General features: G+C 38.8%; 2 protein-coding genes across 5 annotated transcripts in view; one reads left to right on the plus strand and one right to left on the minus strand.

Moving 5' to 3' along the window:
* bcar1 (BCAR1 scaffold protein, Cas family member) overlaps window positions 1-16,666 on the plus strand; it is a 105,955-nt gene extending 89,289 nt beyond the window's left edge. For all 4 annotated transcript variants that reach the window (XM_079824865.1, XM_079824868.1, XM_079824866.1 and 1 more), the window contains 5 exons: window positions 3,430-3,573; window positions 8,934-9,044; window positions 9,817-11,034; window positions 11,970-12,056; window positions 14,233-16,666. In XM_079824865.1, coding sequence (XP_079680991.1) covers window positions 3,430-3,573; window positions 8,934-9,044; window positions 9,817-11,034; window positions 11,970-12,056; window positions 14,233-14,745 — 2,073 coding nt within the window. In that variant the 3' untranslated portion in view covers window positions 14,746-16,666. The remainder of the gene's footprint in view (window positions 1-3,429; window positions 3,574-8,933; window positions 9,045-9,816; window positions 11,035-11,969; window positions 12,057-14,232) is intronic.
* Window positions 16,258-18,716, minus strand: LOC307132031 (leukotriene B4 receptor 1-like; the record flags this gene model as incomplete). The annotated part of the gene is made up of 2 exons (XM_079826165.1): window positions 16,258-16,348; window positions 17,818-18,716. 2 exons carry the CDS (start codon window positions 18,714-18,716, stop codon window positions 16,258-16,260), a joined length of 990 nt encoding a protein of 329 aa, XP_079682291.1.
* Window positions 18,717-21,381: the final 2,665 nt, after the last annotated feature.

Here is a 21,381-nt window from a genome sequence, read left to right on the forward strand (position 1 = left end):
TCACCTCTGTCAGGCTAAGTGAAAATACAGAGTGTGACAGCACCGGAGGTCGTGTACGTGTGGAAGTGTCATATAAAACACCTGCAGTTCATCTTAATGTGTGTGAAAGTGTGTACAGCACCGTGGAGAATGCAGCCATTTACCACAGCGGTGTCATAGAGAGAGGTCGTGAATATGTGGATGTTCTGGATATAGGGATGGGGTGGTCCACAGGTCACAGGGTTTATCCAATAAATCACACCAATAACATGCTTTTATCTCACCAACAAAAAATCTGAAGGAATTTATCATCGATTTTGCAATGCCATTTGGAAAAAAAGGGCAAGAATCAGGCAGAGGGATGAGATGGGTGAAGAGAGAGCGAGAGAAGGATGGGAATTAACAGTGACAGATTGCCAGCTTTCTTTAATGAGAACGGCTTAATTGGATGGTTAGCAGGGATCTAAAGTGACAGTCTGTGTGTGAGTGGGAGAGTAAATATTAATACAAGATCTCTGGGATTTTCATTTGCCTACTGTCTTCTTTCTTTATTTATGTTGCACTTTCCGTGCATGACAAGCAACACTGTAAAGTGCTTGGTAGACAGTATAGTCCTTTTAAATGCATTTTACACGTGTGCACTTGTGCTTTCCATTGTGCTCGCCTTGTCGTCGCTCGTGCCTGGTTACCATAGTCACTAGATTTAATCTAACAAAGCATGAACGCCTCACAAAGAAAAGCTTCATTGAGTCTGTGTGGTTAATCGGCACTGCTCTGCCCTCCCTCACAATAAGTGAAGACTCTCGCTGATCTAAACCTGAAGAAAAATACAATATTACATTTTGCACAAAATATTAAGCATATTTGTTGGACCATCAAGATTTTTTTTTCCATTTTCATGCAAATTTACCACATTTCTTCCTTAAATATTCATTACGTACGTAATGCAGTTTACTTTTTAATGTTTTTGTAATTCCTATTCTCAGTGTTGATTCTCATATACAAATATACTTATACAAATTAAAACTTAATTGTCATGAAAACTGTCACAATGCATACAATCTTAAATCCTAAATATTCACTTTATTTCATTCGGGGGTGGAATATGACCTGGTCATGTGAGATTCACCCCATACTGGTATTCTTGAGTGTCCTCTACCAATCTGTGTCTGTATCCATGATGCATGTGAGTAACTGTTGTTTAGTATGCGAGAAGTGACGCCCATACACAAGGCTGGCACAGTGCGTTCTTATAGACTGGCTGGTGTGAACTGATAAAGGGAGGAAAGAGAGCAAGAATGAAAGCGCAAGTAATCTCATTAACTCAGTGTTATAAGTGAAGGCCAGCAATCATGTACAACTGGCCTGCGGGGAATCATAAAAACTACATAAAGCTCACTCCACCTAGATCATTACAGTACACACCTCACCTGTGCACGCAAACCAGCACAGCCCCGTCCATACATGTTTTATTTCAAATTCTTCGTTTCACAGAGGGCAGAGTGCATTACTAACATACTCAAGCAGTAAACCTCGTAAGGCCATTTGTTACGGTGATTTTGCTCTGCTTCATGCTGAACAAAACCTCTTGACCGTGGTATAATCACTTAGAGCCAGAATGATCTGTTTTATAAAACATAGGGATGCACCATATTACAAATCTTTACTATTTTACTATTGTCTAAATAAAATAAAAAATAAAAACACTAAAAACGAATATTTGAAGGCATTACAAAACTATTTTAGATTTTATAATGTAAAGTATAAACAATGGATATTCATTTTTAGCATTGCTAAAGATTACATTTCAAAGTGATTATTTGTGTTTATAAAGATTTATTTCAAGTGAGCTTTATATGACTGCAGAGGTAATCTACATAAAAATACACAATTAAATATCCATTATATACTGATCCGATGGTTAATAATAATAATAATAATAGAAAAATAAGTGCAACTTTTTATCTCACAATTCAGATTTTTTTTTTTTGCAATTGCAATTGCAAATGCAATATATTTCTTACAATTGCGAAAAAAAATTGAGAATCAATTCTGAGAAAAAAGTAAAAACTGCAAAAGTAAAAAGGTAAAAACTGGTTATATCACGTAATTCTGAGAAAGTTTGTCATGCAATTCTGAGAAAAAGTAAAAGTTGCGATGTTATATCGCAACTCTGAGTAAAGTCAAAATTGTGTTCATATCACAGTTCTGAGAAAAGGGCAAAACTGCGAGTTTATATCACACAACTCTGAGAAAACAGTCAACATTTTTAGTTTATATCACGCAATTCTGAGAAAAAGTAAAAATCGTGAGTTTATGTCACGCAACTCTGTCAAAATTGTGTTTATATCATGCAGTTTATATCACGCAACTCTTAATAAAAAGTCAAAATTGTGAGTTCATATCACATTTCTGAGAAAAAAAGGCAAAGTTATGAATTTATATTGTGCAATTCTGAGAAAAGGGAAAAACTGAGTTTATATTACACAACTCTGAGAGAAAAAGTCAAAATTGTGAGGTTATATCACAATTCTGAGAAAAAAGTCAAAATTTTGAGTTTATATCACGCAATACTGAGAAAAAGTAAAAATTGTGAGTTTATGTCACGCAACTCTTAATAAAAAGTAAAAATTGTACGTTTATATAATTCAGTTTTGAGAAAAAGTCAAAATTACGAGTTTATATCACGCAAAAAAAAGAAAAAAAGTCAGATTTGCGAGATAAAAAGTTGCAATTACCTTTTTTCATTTTTTATTCAGTGGCAGAAACCAGCTTCCATAGATAACTCATATGTTACCAATATAGCTGGTATCCATAATATCACACATTTGTAATATTACATATTCTGAGAGCATGCTTAGGCAATAAAATGTAACTGTATTATCACCCAACTCATCATATAAAGTTGAATATACAAGTACGTCCAACTTTATCCACATACCTGCAGTCCATATGCATACATTGCTCAGCTCTAATCTGCTAAATGCGACTATAAAGCATAAAGATTAAGATATTGAACATGAATTTCTGTAAAGCTGCTTTGAAACTCTGTGTATTGTGAAATAAATTTGACTTGACATGCGTTAGCTGCATTATGCTTCAATCCTTGTGAAGGAGTTCGACATCCTGAACAGCTCGTCTGAGTCTGTGTTGTGATTGGTATTATGTCTCAGGCATTGTACAAATTTGGGGTCGTAGCTTGTTTTCTTTTCCCAGGCTCACGCGATCCACACAGTCCTCGAAGCGTAAGACAGAAGGTAAACAGGCAGACAAAAGAGTGGCCCCTGTTCCCACGGTGACCTTTGAGACCCCAGATTGGTTGTAGTAGAGTCTGTGTTAACCTGGTGTGAACGCCGCCGCCATCAGGGCAGCGTCTTTATCCTCCTTTTACGTGCCCAGTCATTAATTCACACAGTCTCATGCAGTTGCTTTTCTCTTTCTCTGTCTCAGGTAGTTGTTCCCACACGGGTTGGTCAAGTGTACGTGTATGACACGGGGAAAAACGAACAGGATGAGTATGACGTCCCCAGACACCTTCCACCCACCCAGGATATCTATGACGTGCCGCCCACCCGCACCCAGTACAATCAACAGGTAAAGAGTTCACCTGATCAAACTCCGAACAGACGCATCACATGACTCCTGTGTGCACTGATTATGTCAATGTGTTGAGGTTCATATTTACTTTAATATCCTGTAGGTTATTTGATATCAAGTAATTTGTGGATGAGCCAGTTGAAAATCGTTATTGATGATAATAGCCTTTAAGTGTATCTCAGATGTCTGCGGTGTGTGTGTGTGTGTGTGTGTGTGTGTGTGTGTATGTGTGTGTGATAGATGATCATCACACACTGCCAGACTCTGGCGAAGAACCTCCTTGCTCATTAATAATACAAGCAACGAGAATATAAATGTTCTTTCTTTCTTTTTTTCTTTCTTTCTTGCTTGCTTGAACTTTACCTCACTTTTCCACCGTTTTAAATGTAATCTTTTTGATTTTGCTTTCAATTAAAATTATTATTATTTTTGCCCCTTTCTTTAACATGCTCACTCTTTTGTTTTATTTATCACACTCTTTTGTTCAGGTCTTCATTTTCTCTCTTATCTCTCTTTCTTTCACTATTTTGCTTTGTTTTTGTCACTTTGTTTTGTTAATTCACTCAATTCATGTCTTTTTTTCATTTTCTGTATCTTTTGTTTTACTTTAGCACTTTCTATTTCTTGCACTCTTGCTTTCAGTTCTTGCCGTCTTTCTTTTCTCTGTCTTTCATCTTCACTCTTTTGCTCATTCTTTTTTCCTGCATCCTTATATTTCTGTTGGCTCGATGATTGCATGCCTATTTTTAGATGAGGTCATGCATTACTTGCAGTGGAAGTAGATATTTCAGTGTCTGGAGGCATTTCAAAAAGAAGGTCAGCATTGTGCGTGTGTGAAGCAGAATATCCTGAGACCACTGTGTGCACACACACACTCACACACACACACACACACGTGTGCATATGAGAGAGAATGTGCTGTCAGCGAGATCAGTCCTTCAATGCAGCACACTGCAGCACACACACACACACACACACACACAAACGCATACAGTACACATCCCTGGGGGGAGAGAGAGACAGACAAAGCCTGGCTCACGGCAAAGGCCATAAATACCCAGACCACATAATTCCAACACACATGCAGCCTTCAGCACAGCCATATACTGTAGAGAGAATGAGAGAAACTTGGATGAAGGCAAAGACATGAGCACATGCTGTATATGACAGAGCGGTGGACTAAACAGATCAGATAAGGCACATCACTCTTCATTTTGTGGCCAATACACAATGCTAGAAATAATGTACAAACACAAATGGTGTAAAACAAACATAAACTAAGAATTAATTGTGGCTGCTGATAACGTTGTGTATTGGCACATGCTGCCTGTTCACTAATCATAAATTCATCTAATTCGCTAATCTCAACTATTTCATCAAGTCAAGTCACCTTTATTTATGTAGTGCTTTATACAATACAAATTGTTCAAAGCAGTAATAAACAGGAAAAATAACGATCAATGAATCAAACTTCCTCAAATATGAGACAAAATCAAATTCTGAAACCAAGTGTGCCGCACAAGTCCTGAAAAGTGAAGCCAAAGCATTTTGATCGCCCCCTGGTGGCTGACTGCAGTATAGGTCATAAACCACGCCCCCTCTCTATGTAATTGAAAGGGATGCGAGCCGAACGGAAAAATCCAATTACACTTCAAATAATTTTTTTCCAAAGATGGTTTCTGGCATTTTAGGTAGTTCTCATCACACAGGAATATGTTCAAGTGTTTGTTTTCCCAATAAGTTTGGGCGGCTGTAACATCATGATTGACAGCTATGCTTGCGATTGAGTGTGGGCGGGACAATGATGCCGCGGCTCCACCTCAGGATTGCGCTGACTCTGAACGACGTACTCGGATAGCGGAGACGTGCTGTCCATCTTTTCTATGTGTAAAGCAGCTCTACAGAAGACAGTGGTGTCATTATTCAGCTCAAGTCTGTTCAGTGTTGATTCATTTCAATAACTGTGTAAAGTTTATCAATCATGAAATGAGTTTAATTCCGCCATAAGCAGCTAAACAATAGTGTCATTATTTAGCCGTGTCAGTTCAATACCAGTGTCAATGTTGCGAAATTCGTCAATTATGAAACAAAGTCAATTCAGCTATAAAGCAAAACATTGGTGTCATCGTCCAGCTCAATTCAGTTCAGTTTTGATCTCATCCAATAGTGTCAGTGCAGTCAAATTCATAATATGACTGAATATTAAGTGTCTTTTAAACCCCATCATGCAAATTAGGTCTGAATACAATGAATGCAATTTCCCCCTTTTTGCAAGCCGACTTTGGAATGTTAAGTAATTGAGGATGTTGCCATATTCAAGATTAAAGGGGAAAGCATCAGGTATTTAATTTATTCATGATTGAATGGCACAGCTCTACACCAGCATCTCCTTAATCCAGTTAATCAGAAGTTAGTAAATAAACCGCAGGTTTTTACACAAAATAACCATGCTGCAACTGCTTGTAAATTTGCCCCTCTCAATTTTTTTCATACAGACAAAAACGCCGCAAGCCAAAACACTTTCTTCCCAAAATTGCTCCAAATATTCATAACAAATCGCCGTCTCGCAGATTAGAGCGATTCAGAGGAAAAAACACAGTCGTTTAATCAAATGGAGCTGGCAGAGCGGCTGCTAGATGCTCAGCGAGAGGTTTTGGTATTCATGGTTTCTCCTGCCTCCGTCTCTGACTGCAGGCTCTCCTGGGGGCGCACAACAGATTGAGAGCCATTGTTTGGCCAGCATTATAAATGCTAATGGTGTTTGTGTAAGGATGTGTGTGTGTGTATGTGTGTGATTGGAGCAGTATTGATAGAAGTATAGAGTAGACATGACTTCAGAAATCTCTAGTACGCATTAAGGGCATGCATTAGGATTGTTCTGTGAGAATGTGTGCTCTTTACATGAGCTGTAAATTGTTTAAATCAGCGGATGCTTGACAGTTGCGCAGTACTCTGATCATAGAGAACCAATATTATTTTGAACTATAATATTGAAATACATTTTCACTTTGTATGCAACATATTTCTGTTATAAACAACAATTATTGCTGCCAGCAGGAGAGTAATAAATGATGTTGGAATGGTATTTTGGTATTGGTAATGCTTGAAATGTGACATTTTATTTCCATACAATTCCATTATGTACATGATATCTAGATATCTGTCCAACAGCTATGTTCATAATGATAATTTTTTCTGCCATTACAACCCTAAGAGAGCAGTTTGTGAACCATTGGTTTAAATTATTGATGCATATTAAGTATTAAACTGAAATGTACTATTGAAATGTACCAGTCCCTAAGTGTGTGTGACACTAACTCTATCTCAGACAAGATTAGACTTCAGTTTAATCCAAATTCCCTCGACCTCATTTCACCCATATCTGATGCAGTAGTGGAAAAATCACTTTTACTGCTGGCGCTATAAAACTTTTATTTGGTTTTAATCCTTTTACTAACATTCAAGCGCTGTGGGCCTTTGTGTGTGTGTGTGTTTGTGTGTTGTTGTGTTGTACCAGTTGAGCTGCAGGCATTATTTGATATTTATATCAGTCGTCACAGGTTTGACAGAGCATTGGGACAGGAAGTCACACTCCATTTATAGCACATTCTGAAACTCAAGTCAGTGCTGTTTTGCATTGATGAGAGTGCATGCATTGCTCTGTGTTTGTAGGTTTTTAATTATACATTTGGGCGCCCCCTCAACAGGAAAAAATTATCCATACATAAAATACCTAGATTTATTATTACAATATATATATATATATATATATATATATATATATATATATATATATATATATATATATATATATATATATATATATATATATATATATATATATATTTAACTATAGCTTGGGTCAGAAATTAGGTAAATCTGACAAAACCTCTGGTTGGAGATATCCGAATAAAAATATTATCATTTTAAAATGAAAAAAGTTTTCTTTTAGGGGTAGTGGTAGGGTTTGGGGTAGTTACTAGAACTTATAATTAGCTTAAAATAAAAATATAATAAAGTTGCAGTAAAGACATTTATAATGTTTCTTAAGATTTCAATTTCAAATAAATGCTATTTTTTTACTTTCTATTCATCAAAAAATTATATATATATATATATATATATATATATATATATATATATATATATATATATATATATATATATATATATATATATATATATATATATATATATATAAAAATATTGAGCAGTGCAACTGTTTTCAACATTAATACTAATGAGAAATGTTTCTTGAGCATCAAATCATCATTAGAATGATTTCTGAAGGATCATGTGACATTGGGGTAATGGCTGCTAATCAGCTTTGTCATCACCGAAATAAATTACATTTTTAAATATATTGAATTAGAAAACACTCTAAAAGTATTTCAATATATTACTTGGTGTTGAAAACACCATGAAGACATAGAAGTCTTTGGTTGCGCTGCAAAATGTACCTCCTCTAAAGGCTTTCCGCAAAAAAATCTATCAGCCATGATCAGCGACTCAGCCTGACCACAGAGCCACTGGACAGGTAGCAGAAAGAGAGAGATGGTGGGTGAAGGTGGAGGTCAGCATCTCTGCAGCACTGCTGATTTCCCCCAGCTGTTCCTGTCTGAGATTGTGCTCCTGTAATCTCTCCACATCAGTGGGAGTGTGTCCTCTATTGTGTGTACCTGTGTTCTCTCCGACATGCACAAAAAATATGGACGGCAGGAAAAGGCAGAAAAAGACCAAAGGAGCTTTCACACTGGGTAGTTCTAGGAACTCAGCAAATACAACCAGGCAATTTTCCTGGTTGTATTTGCACTGCCAGTAGAAACTGAAGTGACGTAAGCCGGCCAACGACCATATACAAAAGCGACACATAAATGCTATCCATGTAGAGTTAATTCGGAGTAAGTACATGTAAATTGTATTTACCGTATTTTGCTTTTTTAAAATGATGGGTGCCGGTGATTCGTATAGGCATGTGTCGTTCCCTAAAATCCTTCCCAGTTCTTGCACACCAAAAAGCAGGCATTTCCGCCAATAGGAACTATGAAAATGTTCCTCCGGTGCGAAAGCCCCTAAAAAAAGGAAAAAGTATGTAGGAGAAGGTAGAGAGGAATCAGGGCCCCTGGGGTGTAAAATAAATGAAAGAAACAGACAGAAACAAATGCCCAGCCCCTCCCAGCCTTGCTTCGACATTGCAGACGTATTAAACTGTATTCAACTTATTAAATGGCTTCCTTTTCAGGTCTGATCTACTTATAGTCACTGATTTATGTCTTCATTGTGTATTTCATTCATTTATTTATTAATTAACTTATTCAATCTAGTAAATTAGTTTTTTTTTTTCCTCTGGGCCACAGGTTTATGATACTCCTCCAATGGCTATGAAAGGCCCACCCAGTAGAGATGGTCAGGAGATCTATGACACTCCACCTAGTGTGGACAAGAGCCAGCTGCACTACCAACAAACGGTAACAATTATTCTTTGTCTCCATACATGACGTACACAAATCAATTACACTGTGGTTTTATGTGCACATTTGATCTGCACATTAATGGAGGTTGCAGAGTTCCCTGAATTCCCTGATACAAAACACGACTGACTGTCCAACAATGACAGAATGCATTTGGAATAGGCTCTGTAAGCAATTTCAATCATTTTGCTAGCTTTAGTCAGATTTAGCTAATTAAATTACCACCCACTTAAAACACATGTCGCCCCACCAAAACTCCGCCCACTGGCCACTACTGACATCTCAGATTACCAAATGACAGTAAAACAATTAGTGTAAAATAATTAATAAGCAGAAAGAATGTGATATCTGTCAAAATAGGAACATTGTTCTAATGCAAATCATATTTAGTGTTCATTTAGCAAATGCTGTGTATAACTTAAATTAGTTCTAGCCATCTCACTACCATATTGGTTATTATAGAAATATTAGAGGTTTATATTGGACATATATTGGATATTTAATTGTTTATGATCATTTCCTTTATTTTTACATTTAGATAACCTTTTCTATCATCTTACATATCTTAAAAACACTAATCATTGAATAATAGTTAGCCATACTGTAGATTGTACACTGTACTGTGGTGCCTAAATTCACTTGTAACATTTAAAACGATTGACTAATTATCAACAGTATCTGCCACAATTTTAATATCGGTACATCCCTAATGAGCTCAGTTATGATTTTACCAGGCTAGTTTTGGTAAACACATTGTTCCTCTTTACAGGTATATGACATTCCTCCATCTGTCAGCAAAGATGTTCCAGATGGTCCAATCAGGGAGGAAACGTACGACGTTCCTCCTCACTTTGCCAAGATGAAGAGCCTAGAGAATCAGAACCAGGCCTTTCTGTCTCAGATCCCTGGCGGTCCCGAGCCTCCCATACCAGAGGACGTGTATGATGTTCCTCCTCCTCAGCTGGTAGGAAAACGGCAGCCTGAGGGTCAGGAGATCTATGACATCCCTGCCAGCCTACGAAAGAGTGGCCTACAGGATCACCACCCTGGAGACGTGTATGACTTCCCTCGTGAACGGCCGGCAGTTGAAGAATCGGGCGACTACATCTACGATGTGCCTCCGCTGGTGGTGCGTGACGCAGCGGCCACAGAGGAGCTCACGGTCAGCTTCAAACGCCTGTCAGCGTCCAGCACGGGAAGCACTAGGAGTAACCTCTCCACGTCCTCTCTGGACATGGTGCCAGTGCGCGAATCTTCTGGGGCGGGTCGCCTGCTGCTCTTGGATCTGGACCAGGCCATGGAGCGTCTGTCCCGTCATCAACAGTCGGTGGAGAGCTCCGTGGCCCTCCTAATGTCATTCATCAGTGGGAACTGGCGCAGCCCCACTCAGATGGAGTCCAACCTCCCTGCCATCCGACAGGCCGTGGAGCGCATTCGCGTGGCTGTCAGGGACCTGCTGGAGTTCGCGAGAGGTGCCGTGGCCAACGCCACCCAGGCCACTGACCGCACACTGCAGACCAAGCTCGGAAAGCAGGTGCAGAAGATGGAAGAGGCCTTCCAAGGTCTGGTGAGGTACAGTCAGACGCTGGACTCTCTGGGTTGGTCCCCCGCAGCCCTGATGACACCATCTACAGGCACAGGCGGGGACGATCTAGACCGGCTGGTCATGTGTGCCCGCGGCGTGCCCGATGACACCAAGCAGTTAGCATCGTTTCTCCATGGTAATGCCTCTTTGCTCTTCAAACGGACAAACAAACAGCAGCAACTACCGTTGCCACCCGTCCCCCATACCGGTGACGTGCTGGGTCAGCTGACCAACAACAACAACATCTCAGCATATCAGTCAGGCACACCTGAACGGGCCAACATCCAGTCCCGCCCGTTACCCTCCCCTCCTAAATTCTCAGCTGAGGAAGAGACTCCAGACAGGCCGTACGAGACAACAGAGGAAGGTTGGATGGAGGACTACGATTACGTCCATTTACAGGTACGCTAAAAATGAAATCATTACAAAATGTGCATTTGTTTCCTTTGGAGAACAAGATCCGGGTGTATGTTCTCAGCCATCAATATGATCAGAGATCTGCATGTCGACTCTATGTGGGCTGTGCCTGTAATCCCCACTGTGTCGAGCCTCAGGCCATTCATCAATCACTGTGATTGCATGTGCAGGCCTGCTTTTCCTTAAAGCTCACATACATCTTCCTTTAGCACCAGCTGTTATGCGTCTGCTTTGTGGTTCTGTCAAATGTTTTGCTGAAACTGTGAGGATAAGATTAAATTTGTTCAGTCACATATATTTCTTCATCTTTCAGATGTCACGCAAATGACAAGTTTTATTATAAACTGTATGATAATTTAGTATTCTAAAAACAACGTACAACAGTATTATTTTAAATATTTTTTTATTTAATACATTGCAAATATGGTATGTGAAAGCTGTGACTCAATTGGACTGATCATATTTGCTAATTTCTGCTACACTTTTTTACCTACAATTGTGCAGATATAAATACAGTATATATCTTTTTTGCAAGTCGCATTTGAAAATGCACTTGGCTGAAAAATCAGAGGGGGCACATATGAATTCTTCAGTTCTTTCCGTCTTTTACAGAACTGAAAATGGCTGAGTTTCACTGTGATATTATACTGCCCCCCAATGGAGTGAATGGAAACTTTTCAGTGCACATTGTTTGAAGTCAAAGAATGGATGGATGAATGGATGGGATTTATAATAACAAAGACTTATCTCATGAATATGAATTAGGTTATGCACAAATAATTTCATACAATCTTAATACTCTTTTACTCAAATCAAGTTGACACATTTTTGAGCATGCGTTACAAACTGTAATTCACCCATCTATTCATAGACTGTAAACTATTTATTCATTGAAAATGTATGTTCACTTTACATTATAGGGTAAAGAAGAGTTTGAAAAGAACCAAAGACAGCTGTTGGAAAAAGGGAGCATCAAACACAACAAGACTCTGCTGGAACAGCAACAGGTATATGAGACTATAACACCTTATTCGCAGAACTAGAAAGTTTTTATGATTATTATTTATATTTATTTATTATTTATATTATTTTCTACAGCCTCAGAAAACAATTCACTGAAACCCTCAAATGCTTAGAAATGTGACAGGCATCATAAACAAAGTTTCTTTAGTATTGCATAAAATGAATTTACTTAATGCTTACTTGCTACTGCTTTTTAACATTATCATTGTTTGAATTTTTGTATGAATGTATGAGCAAACAATAATTGAAAGAGTTGAAAAACCCCTGTTATACCACATACCAACCACTTTTCTTAATTCTATGACATTTATATAATTTAAAGGGAAAGTTCAGCCAAAAATGAAAATGCTGTCATAATTTACTTACCATCATGTTGTTCCAAACCTGTATGAATTTCATTCTTCTGCCAAACACAAAAGAAGATCTTTTGAAGATTGTTGGTAACCAAACATTTGATGGGACCCATTGACGTTCATAGTTTGGAAAAAATACAAAGAAAGTCAATGGGGCCCGTCAACTGTTTGGTTACCCACATTCTTCAACATTTCTTCTTTTGTGTGTGGCAGAAAAAAGAAAGTCATACAGGTTTGGAACAACTTGTGGGCGAGTAAATGATGACAGAATTTCCTTTTTTGGGTGAACTATCCCTTTAAGAACAGTATATACAAATGTCATTACTTATATCTACACAAATATTACATATTATATAAATAATCATTTGTTTATTCATGTATACAGTCAAACCAACAATTATTCAGACACCAGATATAATCTTTTACTAGTGGTAGCAAAATAAAGTAAACGTTGACATATTATACCCACAAATTCTTCATACAGTGGACTAGCAGTAAAATTGATTAAAAAAAATTTGAGACCTAAATTATTCAGACACTTTGACCTGACCATGTTTTGCTTAAAGGGATAGTTCACCCAAAAATGAAAATTAGCCCATAATTTACTCACCCTCAAGTCATCCTAGGTGTGTATAACATTCTTCTTTCAGACGAATAAAATCGGAGTTATATTACAAAAGTCCAGGCTAATCCAAGCATTAGAATTGGATTTATAGTTGCTCTGTATTTCAAAAAGTGCATCTGTCTGTCAAATAACGTGCTCCACGCGGCTCCGGGGGGTTAATAAAGGCCTTCTGAAGCGAATCGATGCGTTTGTGTAAGAAAAATATCCATATTTAAAACTTTATCAAGTAAACTTTCGGCCGACCACCTTCTGTGGAAAAGTGTTGAATGTTGAAAGTGAAACTCAAGATGCGTACGTGACGTCATGACGAGCGGACCTGGTTGCGTTAGTCTTTCAATCGGCAGGGGAACTTTCAACAATTTTTCCATATATTGAACAGGGAAGGCGGGCAGCCGAAAGTTTACTTTTAGATACTCTTTAGATATGTTCCATCTCTTTCTCCTCCATTGTTCAAAAAGTTCCTCAAATGTCTGTGTTCGTCCCATTACATTGTCCCCAACAAACAAGTGACACGTTATTTGATGGGCAGATGCACTTTTTATGGACTTCTATAAATCCAATTCTGATGCTTGGATTAGCCTGGACTTTTGTAATATAACTCCGATTTTATTCGTCTGAAAGAAGAATGTCATATACACCTAGGATGACTTGAGGGTGAGTAAATTATGGGCTAATTTTCATTTTTGGGTGAACTATCCCTTTAAGCAAAACATGGTCAGGTCAAAGTGTCTGAATAATTTTGGTCCCAAATTTTTTATCAATTTTACTGCTAGTCCACTGTGTGAATTACTGTATGAACTATCCCTTCAAGTGTTTTTTTTATTGTTTTCTTTATTGCTAATGCAACCTTTTACACCACCGACTGAACAAAATGAAGCATTGCTTGGTAATTGGCTAAATTGGTATTATCCAATTGTGTACTTAAATGTAACAGCTGTTTGGTTGATTGCAATCCATTACATACCTTTCTATCAAAGTTATCTGACATTATCAAGATGAATTTGTTCTGACAGTTCTTGACGTATTTTATTACCATTTTCTAAACTATAGCAAATAAACTGTGATAATGTGAGAAAATGTTGAGGGCGTCTGAATACATTTTGGTTTGACTGTATATTTATATATGCAATTTTTACAATGTATTGTTCATCTTTTAAATGCAATATTATTCACTCTCAACAGCTGAATCAGTTTGAGCGACTGGAGCAGGAGGTCTCCCGACCCATCAACAATGACATTTCGGGCTGGACTCCGCCCTCTCAGCACCCGCAGACGCCGCGCAGTAAGCTGTGCATGGGCGACCGGCAGCTCCTGCTCTTTTACATGGAACAGTGCGAAGCCAACATCACCACGCTCACCAACGCCATCGACGCGTTCTTCTCCTCCATCAACAACAACCAGCCGCCCAAAATCTTTGTTGCCCACAGCAAATTCGTCATCCTCAGCGCTCACAAGCTCGTCTTCATCGGAGACACGCTCTCCAGGCAAGCCAAGTCTCCCGAGGTGCGCACCAGGGTGGCTCAGCACAGCAACACGCTCTGCGACAAGCTCAAAGACATTGTGGTGAGCACCAAGACCGCGGCCCTGCAGTACCCCTCGCCAGGGGCCGCCAGAGACATGACAGAGAGGGTGCGGGAGCTCGCGGGCTGCACCCAGCAGTTCCGCATGGCACTCAATCAGCTACTGGCCATCTGAGCGCAGGGAACTGTACAGGCACACAGAGCCTCTTTTAAACTCACTGGACAAACGTACCCTGTGCCATGAGCTTTTTATCTCCAAAAAGGACTAAATGATTAATGGGCAGAGCCATTGGTTGTAAATGAATCATTGTAAATATTTAAGTTGCTGTACGTCGGGGACAATGTAATGGGACGGACACAGACACATTTGAGGAACTTTTTGAACAATGGAGGAGAAAGAGATGGAACATATCTAAAGAGTAGATTTAAGACATTATGCATTATTATAGCTGAACTGTAATTATTGCTCTGATTATTATAATTGTCATCATCATTATTATTATTATTATTATGAGATGCTGACTAAAGGTGTTTAAAATTTTAAACGTGTATGTAGAAGTACAACCATTTCCATCAAAGATCTGATTTTTTTTAAATGAATTGTGCCTGTTGGAAGCAAAAATGGTGTTTAATGTTTATCCTCTTGCTGTTGATCAAAGAGGCTGGGACAGTGTGAACGCAAAGCATGCTGGGAGTGAGCTGATTTACAGACGGGCTGCGTTTTAGTCCATTTATTTATGCCCTTCTCTCGCTATCTTCCCTGAGTCTCGTTCACTCGGATGTACAATTGCTTACATTGCACGAGTGCCCTCTACTGGCAGAACCCTTGCAATGTGTTTAAATGGAACGCCCTAAGCCCTTGATCACATGGAATCCGCAATAGAGCTGATTTATTATTTACAGGTTTTTTTTTTTTCCTTATGAATTTGTTTTACGGACCATTCTGTAGGCCTCAATGTATCCTTGGGCTGTTGGAGAAATTATAAAAAGAATTAAATGATAATACAATAAACTGTGTAAAAAACAGTTAGCTACATCTTCAATAATATCTCCAATGTGGGGTGGGGGTAAATTAAGCGTGATCTGCTGTGGCGTCACATTCATGTTTGAACATGAATGAATATTCATACATGAACATATTGAGTAGACTCGGTTAAGCTCGAGGGGGTGAGGGTCTGTCCAAATAATCTTCCCTCGCACACTTGACGAAGTTGAACGCAGGATTTCCCCAGAGGGAAAGTGCTTAGGGAAGTTTGCGAGCGCATGTCTAAAAATGGAGTTCAACGCAGCCATTCTTCTTATTTACTGTGAGAGTTGAGATGACCCAGATGTACCAACGCAAAGCGACAAAAGCAGTGGAGAACACATCATCCAATTTGGACCACTTTAGAAAACAAATGTTGTGAAGAATCAGGACCATGCCTGTAAGCTCCACGAATGCCTGCTCACGGCTGCGCCCTTCCGGCATGTTTTAGGCTAGTTTGAAACCTTATCTTGCTATTGTTTGAGATCCGATGTTCAAGAGTCAATATTCAGTCCTTCAGCATTTTTTGACCTCCACTGTAGTGCCACTTCCTGCTGGACAGGTGCATTGTGGCAACAACGTCCTGAGAGTCCTTGATTTCGTTTCTACCCTTTGTCTCTCGGATGTCAGATATCGCACCACATCCAACATAGACTGAGGCGTTCAGTGCACAAATGTACTATATCCAAAACCAGCTTCCTCCACTGCATCTGAACCACCTGCCTCAACCTCCCTCGCCTTGTCCTCTAGCTCCCTGTTGGTTGTATTCGAAATTTAAGAATATGTCAGAAAAAGTAGTTTAATGAAACTTATTAAACTTTTTTAAGTACTGCAACATGTTGTTGTGCATATAGTCAAAATCCTTATCCAGTTGAGAAAAAAAAGAACGAAAAAAGAAGCATTTAAGCCAAACGGTGACCTGATGTATGTTGTACTGTTATTCTGTTTTCAAATCTGTGTTCAAGGATTTGAATGATATTGACATATATGTTGCTGTAAATTGCATAACTGGAAATATATGTTTAATATATTTTCATTAAAAAATAAATAAATTCCAGTCTATCTTGCTATTAATCATGTTTTTGGTGATACAAGTGTATTTAAAACATACATTTTTCATTCAAGCAGTTCTTAAGCTAATAGAGACGCAAGCCGATCATCATGCCAACCACATGTCCGGTACTCTGAGAAACTTATCAAGATGGTCAAACCACCACGCAGTTTATCCTTTCTTTTTTCTCTCAAGTCTGCGGCTCTACAGTGAAAACAGGAAAATGATTCAGTGATGCAAACAGAGTTTGGGAGAGTCCCTGTACAGCAGCTCTAAAAGGAAACAGTTTAATTGTTCAGCTGCAGTCAGTGCAGTTTTGAGTTCTGAGTTAGAGCATTTAGCGTCAGGTTTATGAAGCAAGGGTGTGCAGTGTCCCATTACAGAGACAAAAGACCTACAGAAATCTCTCTGCCTTTCATTATCATAGAGGAACAGCATTTATTAAGACAATTAAATGATTCTATCACCATAAATAGAGAGGATGGAAGCAGGGTGCTTTGTGCATCATCTATAGCACCATCATCATCATCATCATCAACCTTATTTATATAGCGCTTTTAACAATGCAGATTGTTTCAAAGCAGCTTTACAGTGTTAAACAGGAAAATAATGCAACATAATTTTATTAAGCCGTATAGCCATTCTGGAGAAAACAGTTATGTCATCAGTTCATTTCAATTATCATACAGTGACAGGGTTGGCTTTAGATCAGTAATTTAGTTTATATGGTTAATTTAGTTTAATAATTAGATTTATTTGGATATTCAGTAGAAAAATATTGTGTACCGAACTGAGCAAGCCAAGCAAGTCTGAGCAAGTCTATACTTAGAGTTCGTTAAAATAATATAATCTAAGAATACTGCAGTTACAAAAAATCAGAACAGGATTGTTTTTATAAATGCTTTTAAATGTTCTACATCTTTCTACAGACTGAATTGTTTATTTTTATTTTTTTCACACCAGAAATGCAAAATGCCGTTACAGGAAAACACGCACACAATAAATAAATTCTAACTCATTGGAATAATTTTAAAGAATTATTAAAGCAAACTGATCTCAGGTTTGTTAGCAGACAACCTAAACATAATAATTATTTGAATTTGTAACTTTCAAATAAACAATGGAGTTTCTACTTATTACATTTTATGACATTCCTTGAAAAGAAAACATACAGAAATGGATCCAGACAGCAGTTTAGCAAAATCAGAGTCTTGCTTGGATCACCGTAAACTCTACGGAAGGACTTCAGTTGGGAATAAACATCTGGATGAGAAGTTTTAGCCAGAGTAGTAACTATATCAATCACATTGATGATGTGCACAGGAGTCCAAAACAGAAAGAAAGCCACAACGATGCTGACCACGAGTCTCTTCTTGTAAGTCCTAACGTTTGCCCCCTGATTTCTGGGTTTCTGGTCCTGCGGAGCTCTGGTCAAGCCTTTGTGCAACCACAGATAACATGTTAACATGATCAAAAATGGAATGACGAACCCCAAAAGGGTCTCAAGAAGCAAAACAGACACTACTGCAGACGGTGACTGCATTGTCCTCTGACATCTTTGCAATCCATTCTTGTCTTTGAGTCCTTGAATGAAAAATATGTGTAGGGCAAAAACAAAGGCTAGAATCCAGATGCCAATCAGCTGAAGGCGTCTGTGCCGTCTTTCCAGTCTGTGCAGGAGCTTCCTGTTAGTGACCCTTGACTTGAGGACATTGTGATAGCGGTGCACACTCATGGAGGTGACCGTCAGGACACCAACATACAGACTCCAGTGACCAAAGAAGAACAGGATCCTACAAGACCAAAGGCCAAGTTTCCATCCAAACAGTATTCCACACAGCACAACAGGAGCCAAGCAAAGGGTCAAAGCATCAGAGACAGCAAGGTTTAGCATTAGACTTAAGGTAAAGCTCGAATTGTTGTTCCACTCACGAGCAATGCTGATGATCACTGCGATGTTGCTTGGCAAACCCACCAAACAGCACAAACCCAGAACTACAGCAGGAGCAATCTGTTCTGAACCCACAGCAGTGCTGTTAGATGTGGAATTGAAGCCTAATATTAGCTCCATCATCAAATGATCGTGTCTGGAAAATGCTGAATCTGAGCTATGACTGCTGAAGAACAGGGACGATGTTGACTCCTCCCACTTCTGTAAACCAAAACCACAGCTTTGCTATCATCACAATCAAGGAAAAAACAAGGTGCTTAATACTTCCATTTGATTCGCTATTGTAACATGTGATTCTATGTCTGTTTGGTTTCATTGTGTTTTGGTTCTGTTTTCCCTGTTCTGCTTTGGTAGCTTCCATAGTTCCAAAACCCCCACCCCCACATAGCCTGGAGGCCAGCCGGACAACATTTGAGTTCGGGTTTGTTCGGTCTGGACTTGATCCGTGCTGCGTTCCACTCCAGTTTTAGACACGCACTTGCAAACTTCCCTAAGCACTTCACCTCGGGGGAATCCCCGCTGCCATTTTCAAGTGCGTTCCACAAGGGAAGGGAAGTTTATATGAACAGACCCTTGCTCCCTCGATTTTGACCGAGGGAGTGAGTCTACTTCATGTGTACACTTCAGGCAGCTTCATATACCACAGTGCAACATGATTGTGACGTCACCGCATATCGCGTTTCATTTACCCCAACACAAACAGCTCTATGATATTTGTATTATTTTTAAAAACATTTAAAACAACTCAAATACACCTATATACATATAGATATGCTGCATTAAACAATTTCGTAAAGGAAATAAATAAATAATAAATCAACTCCATAGTGGATTCGAAGTGATCAAGGGCTTAGGACGTTCCAGTTCAGTCCATTGCAAATGTTACTCCAGTAGTGGACACTCATCCAACGTAATCAATGACGCACATCCGAGTGAATGAGACGGAGGGAAGTTAACGAGTGAAGGGCTGCCTCCTTGTCATTTTTGACTTATAACAAATAACAGAACAATGTATAAAAGCTGATATGTGACATGGTGTGCAAACAAGCTAAACAACCCAGAGAAAACCCAAAAGTTTTTATAAGCTGTTGACCAAAAAAACGAGCATTTAAGGACAAAAAAGTGAATACAGTCAATTAAGACAGAGCGCAACATTATATTACATTGAGAACTACACCCACTGGAGGGGAATGTAATCAGAGACAGGAAATATAATATATAAAACTGACATTTGGATATTTGACTTACCAGTGACAAAATGTTTACTGCACACATAGGGCATACTGAGGCATACTGAGTGTCAGGATCCCAAAATTCACCCATTCTTCACGTCTTATTACCTGAATCAACTTTCTTCTCCTTAAATGCTCGGTTTTTTGGGTCGACAGCTTATACAAACCTATTTCTGTGTTTTTTAGCTTGTTTGCTGTACACCTTGTCACATATCAGCTTTTAGACATTGTTCTGTTTTTTGTTATAAGTCATAAATGAAAAGGAGGCAGCCTCACGCAATGCAAGTCAATGGAGAGCGTTGGATTGTAATTACAGTAACAGTAAATGACTGTAATTACTAGATAGTTTACAATCACGGGTGTTCGCTGTATTGTAAAGAACTGCGACAATAAACAGGGGAGACCAGCTAATACCATGATATTTCATAGAATTCCAATCCAAAACACTGACCTGATGAATCGATGGCTACTTGCTCTGGATATAGATCCAAACACACCTGTAGCCATCATCAAGCACCATCGTGTTTGCTCTGAAACATTTCACAGAGGATGACTATTTTGAAAAAATTTAATTTGCCACACGGACCATGAAATGTGTGCTGAAGGATACTGCCATCCCATCGATAGTAGCTACAGAAGGGACAAAGCGGATCGCCCGTGGCTGCGGTAAGTGTTCCGTTATGTTTTTAGATGACTAGCCTACTGTAACAGTGCCATTAGCTAGATTTAATGTAACGTTTGTGACACTGTTACATGAATAGGGTGGTCACTGTATTGCAGTTTTTCCCGTGCTCCATGTAACCCCTGTAATGTTAGTATTGTGTTGTCACAAACACGCTCTGTCACAGTAACAAATGAGCGGTGCTAGAGGTAATTCTCAGGACTGGGGTGTCAGACAGAGTTATGGCAGAGTTCTGGCACGCACGGAAATGAGAATGGTATGTATGGACTTATCTAACTCTGGGGAATACAGTTAATAAGCCAAAGTCCCAAAAAGTTGGCTTTGAATTCTTTTTTACAACACCAGCAAACATCTTTTACACTCACTTCTTCCAGCGTGCGTGCTGACAGGGTTGTCAAATTTTCACAACAAAACCCGCCCAATTGCTACACTGTTAGCAATTGATGTCATTTTTACAATACATTTTACAACAACGTATTGTTGCTACAGGCAAGCTACAGCTACAGCTTTCCTGTAGCTCAAACAGTAGAGTATGGTGCTAGCAACGCCAAGGTCATGGGTTCGATTCCCAGGGAAAGCAAGAACTGACAAAATGTAAAATGTGAACCTTGAATGCAATGTAAGTCGCTTTGGAAAAAAGCGTCTGCCAAATGCATAAAATGTAAATGTAATGTAAATTGTATTCACGGCTAGTTTTGAATATACTGTTCAAAATTTGTTGTAATTTTACAGGAAATTCCTGGCAACTAGAAACAATGGGGTAAGACAATTTTTTTTATTTTTTTTTTACCCCATGGACAGATAATTGTACTTGCTTCAAGCAAAAACTCACTTCCTTTGGGGTTTTTTTCTCAGAAAACAAGAAAAAATA

This window comes from Gobio gobio, assembly GCF_949357685.1.
Source record: "Gobio gobio genome assembly, chromosome: 9".
Lineage (NCBI taxonomy): Eukaryota > Metazoa > Chordata > Actinopteri > Cypriniformes > Gobionidae > Gobio > Gobio gobio.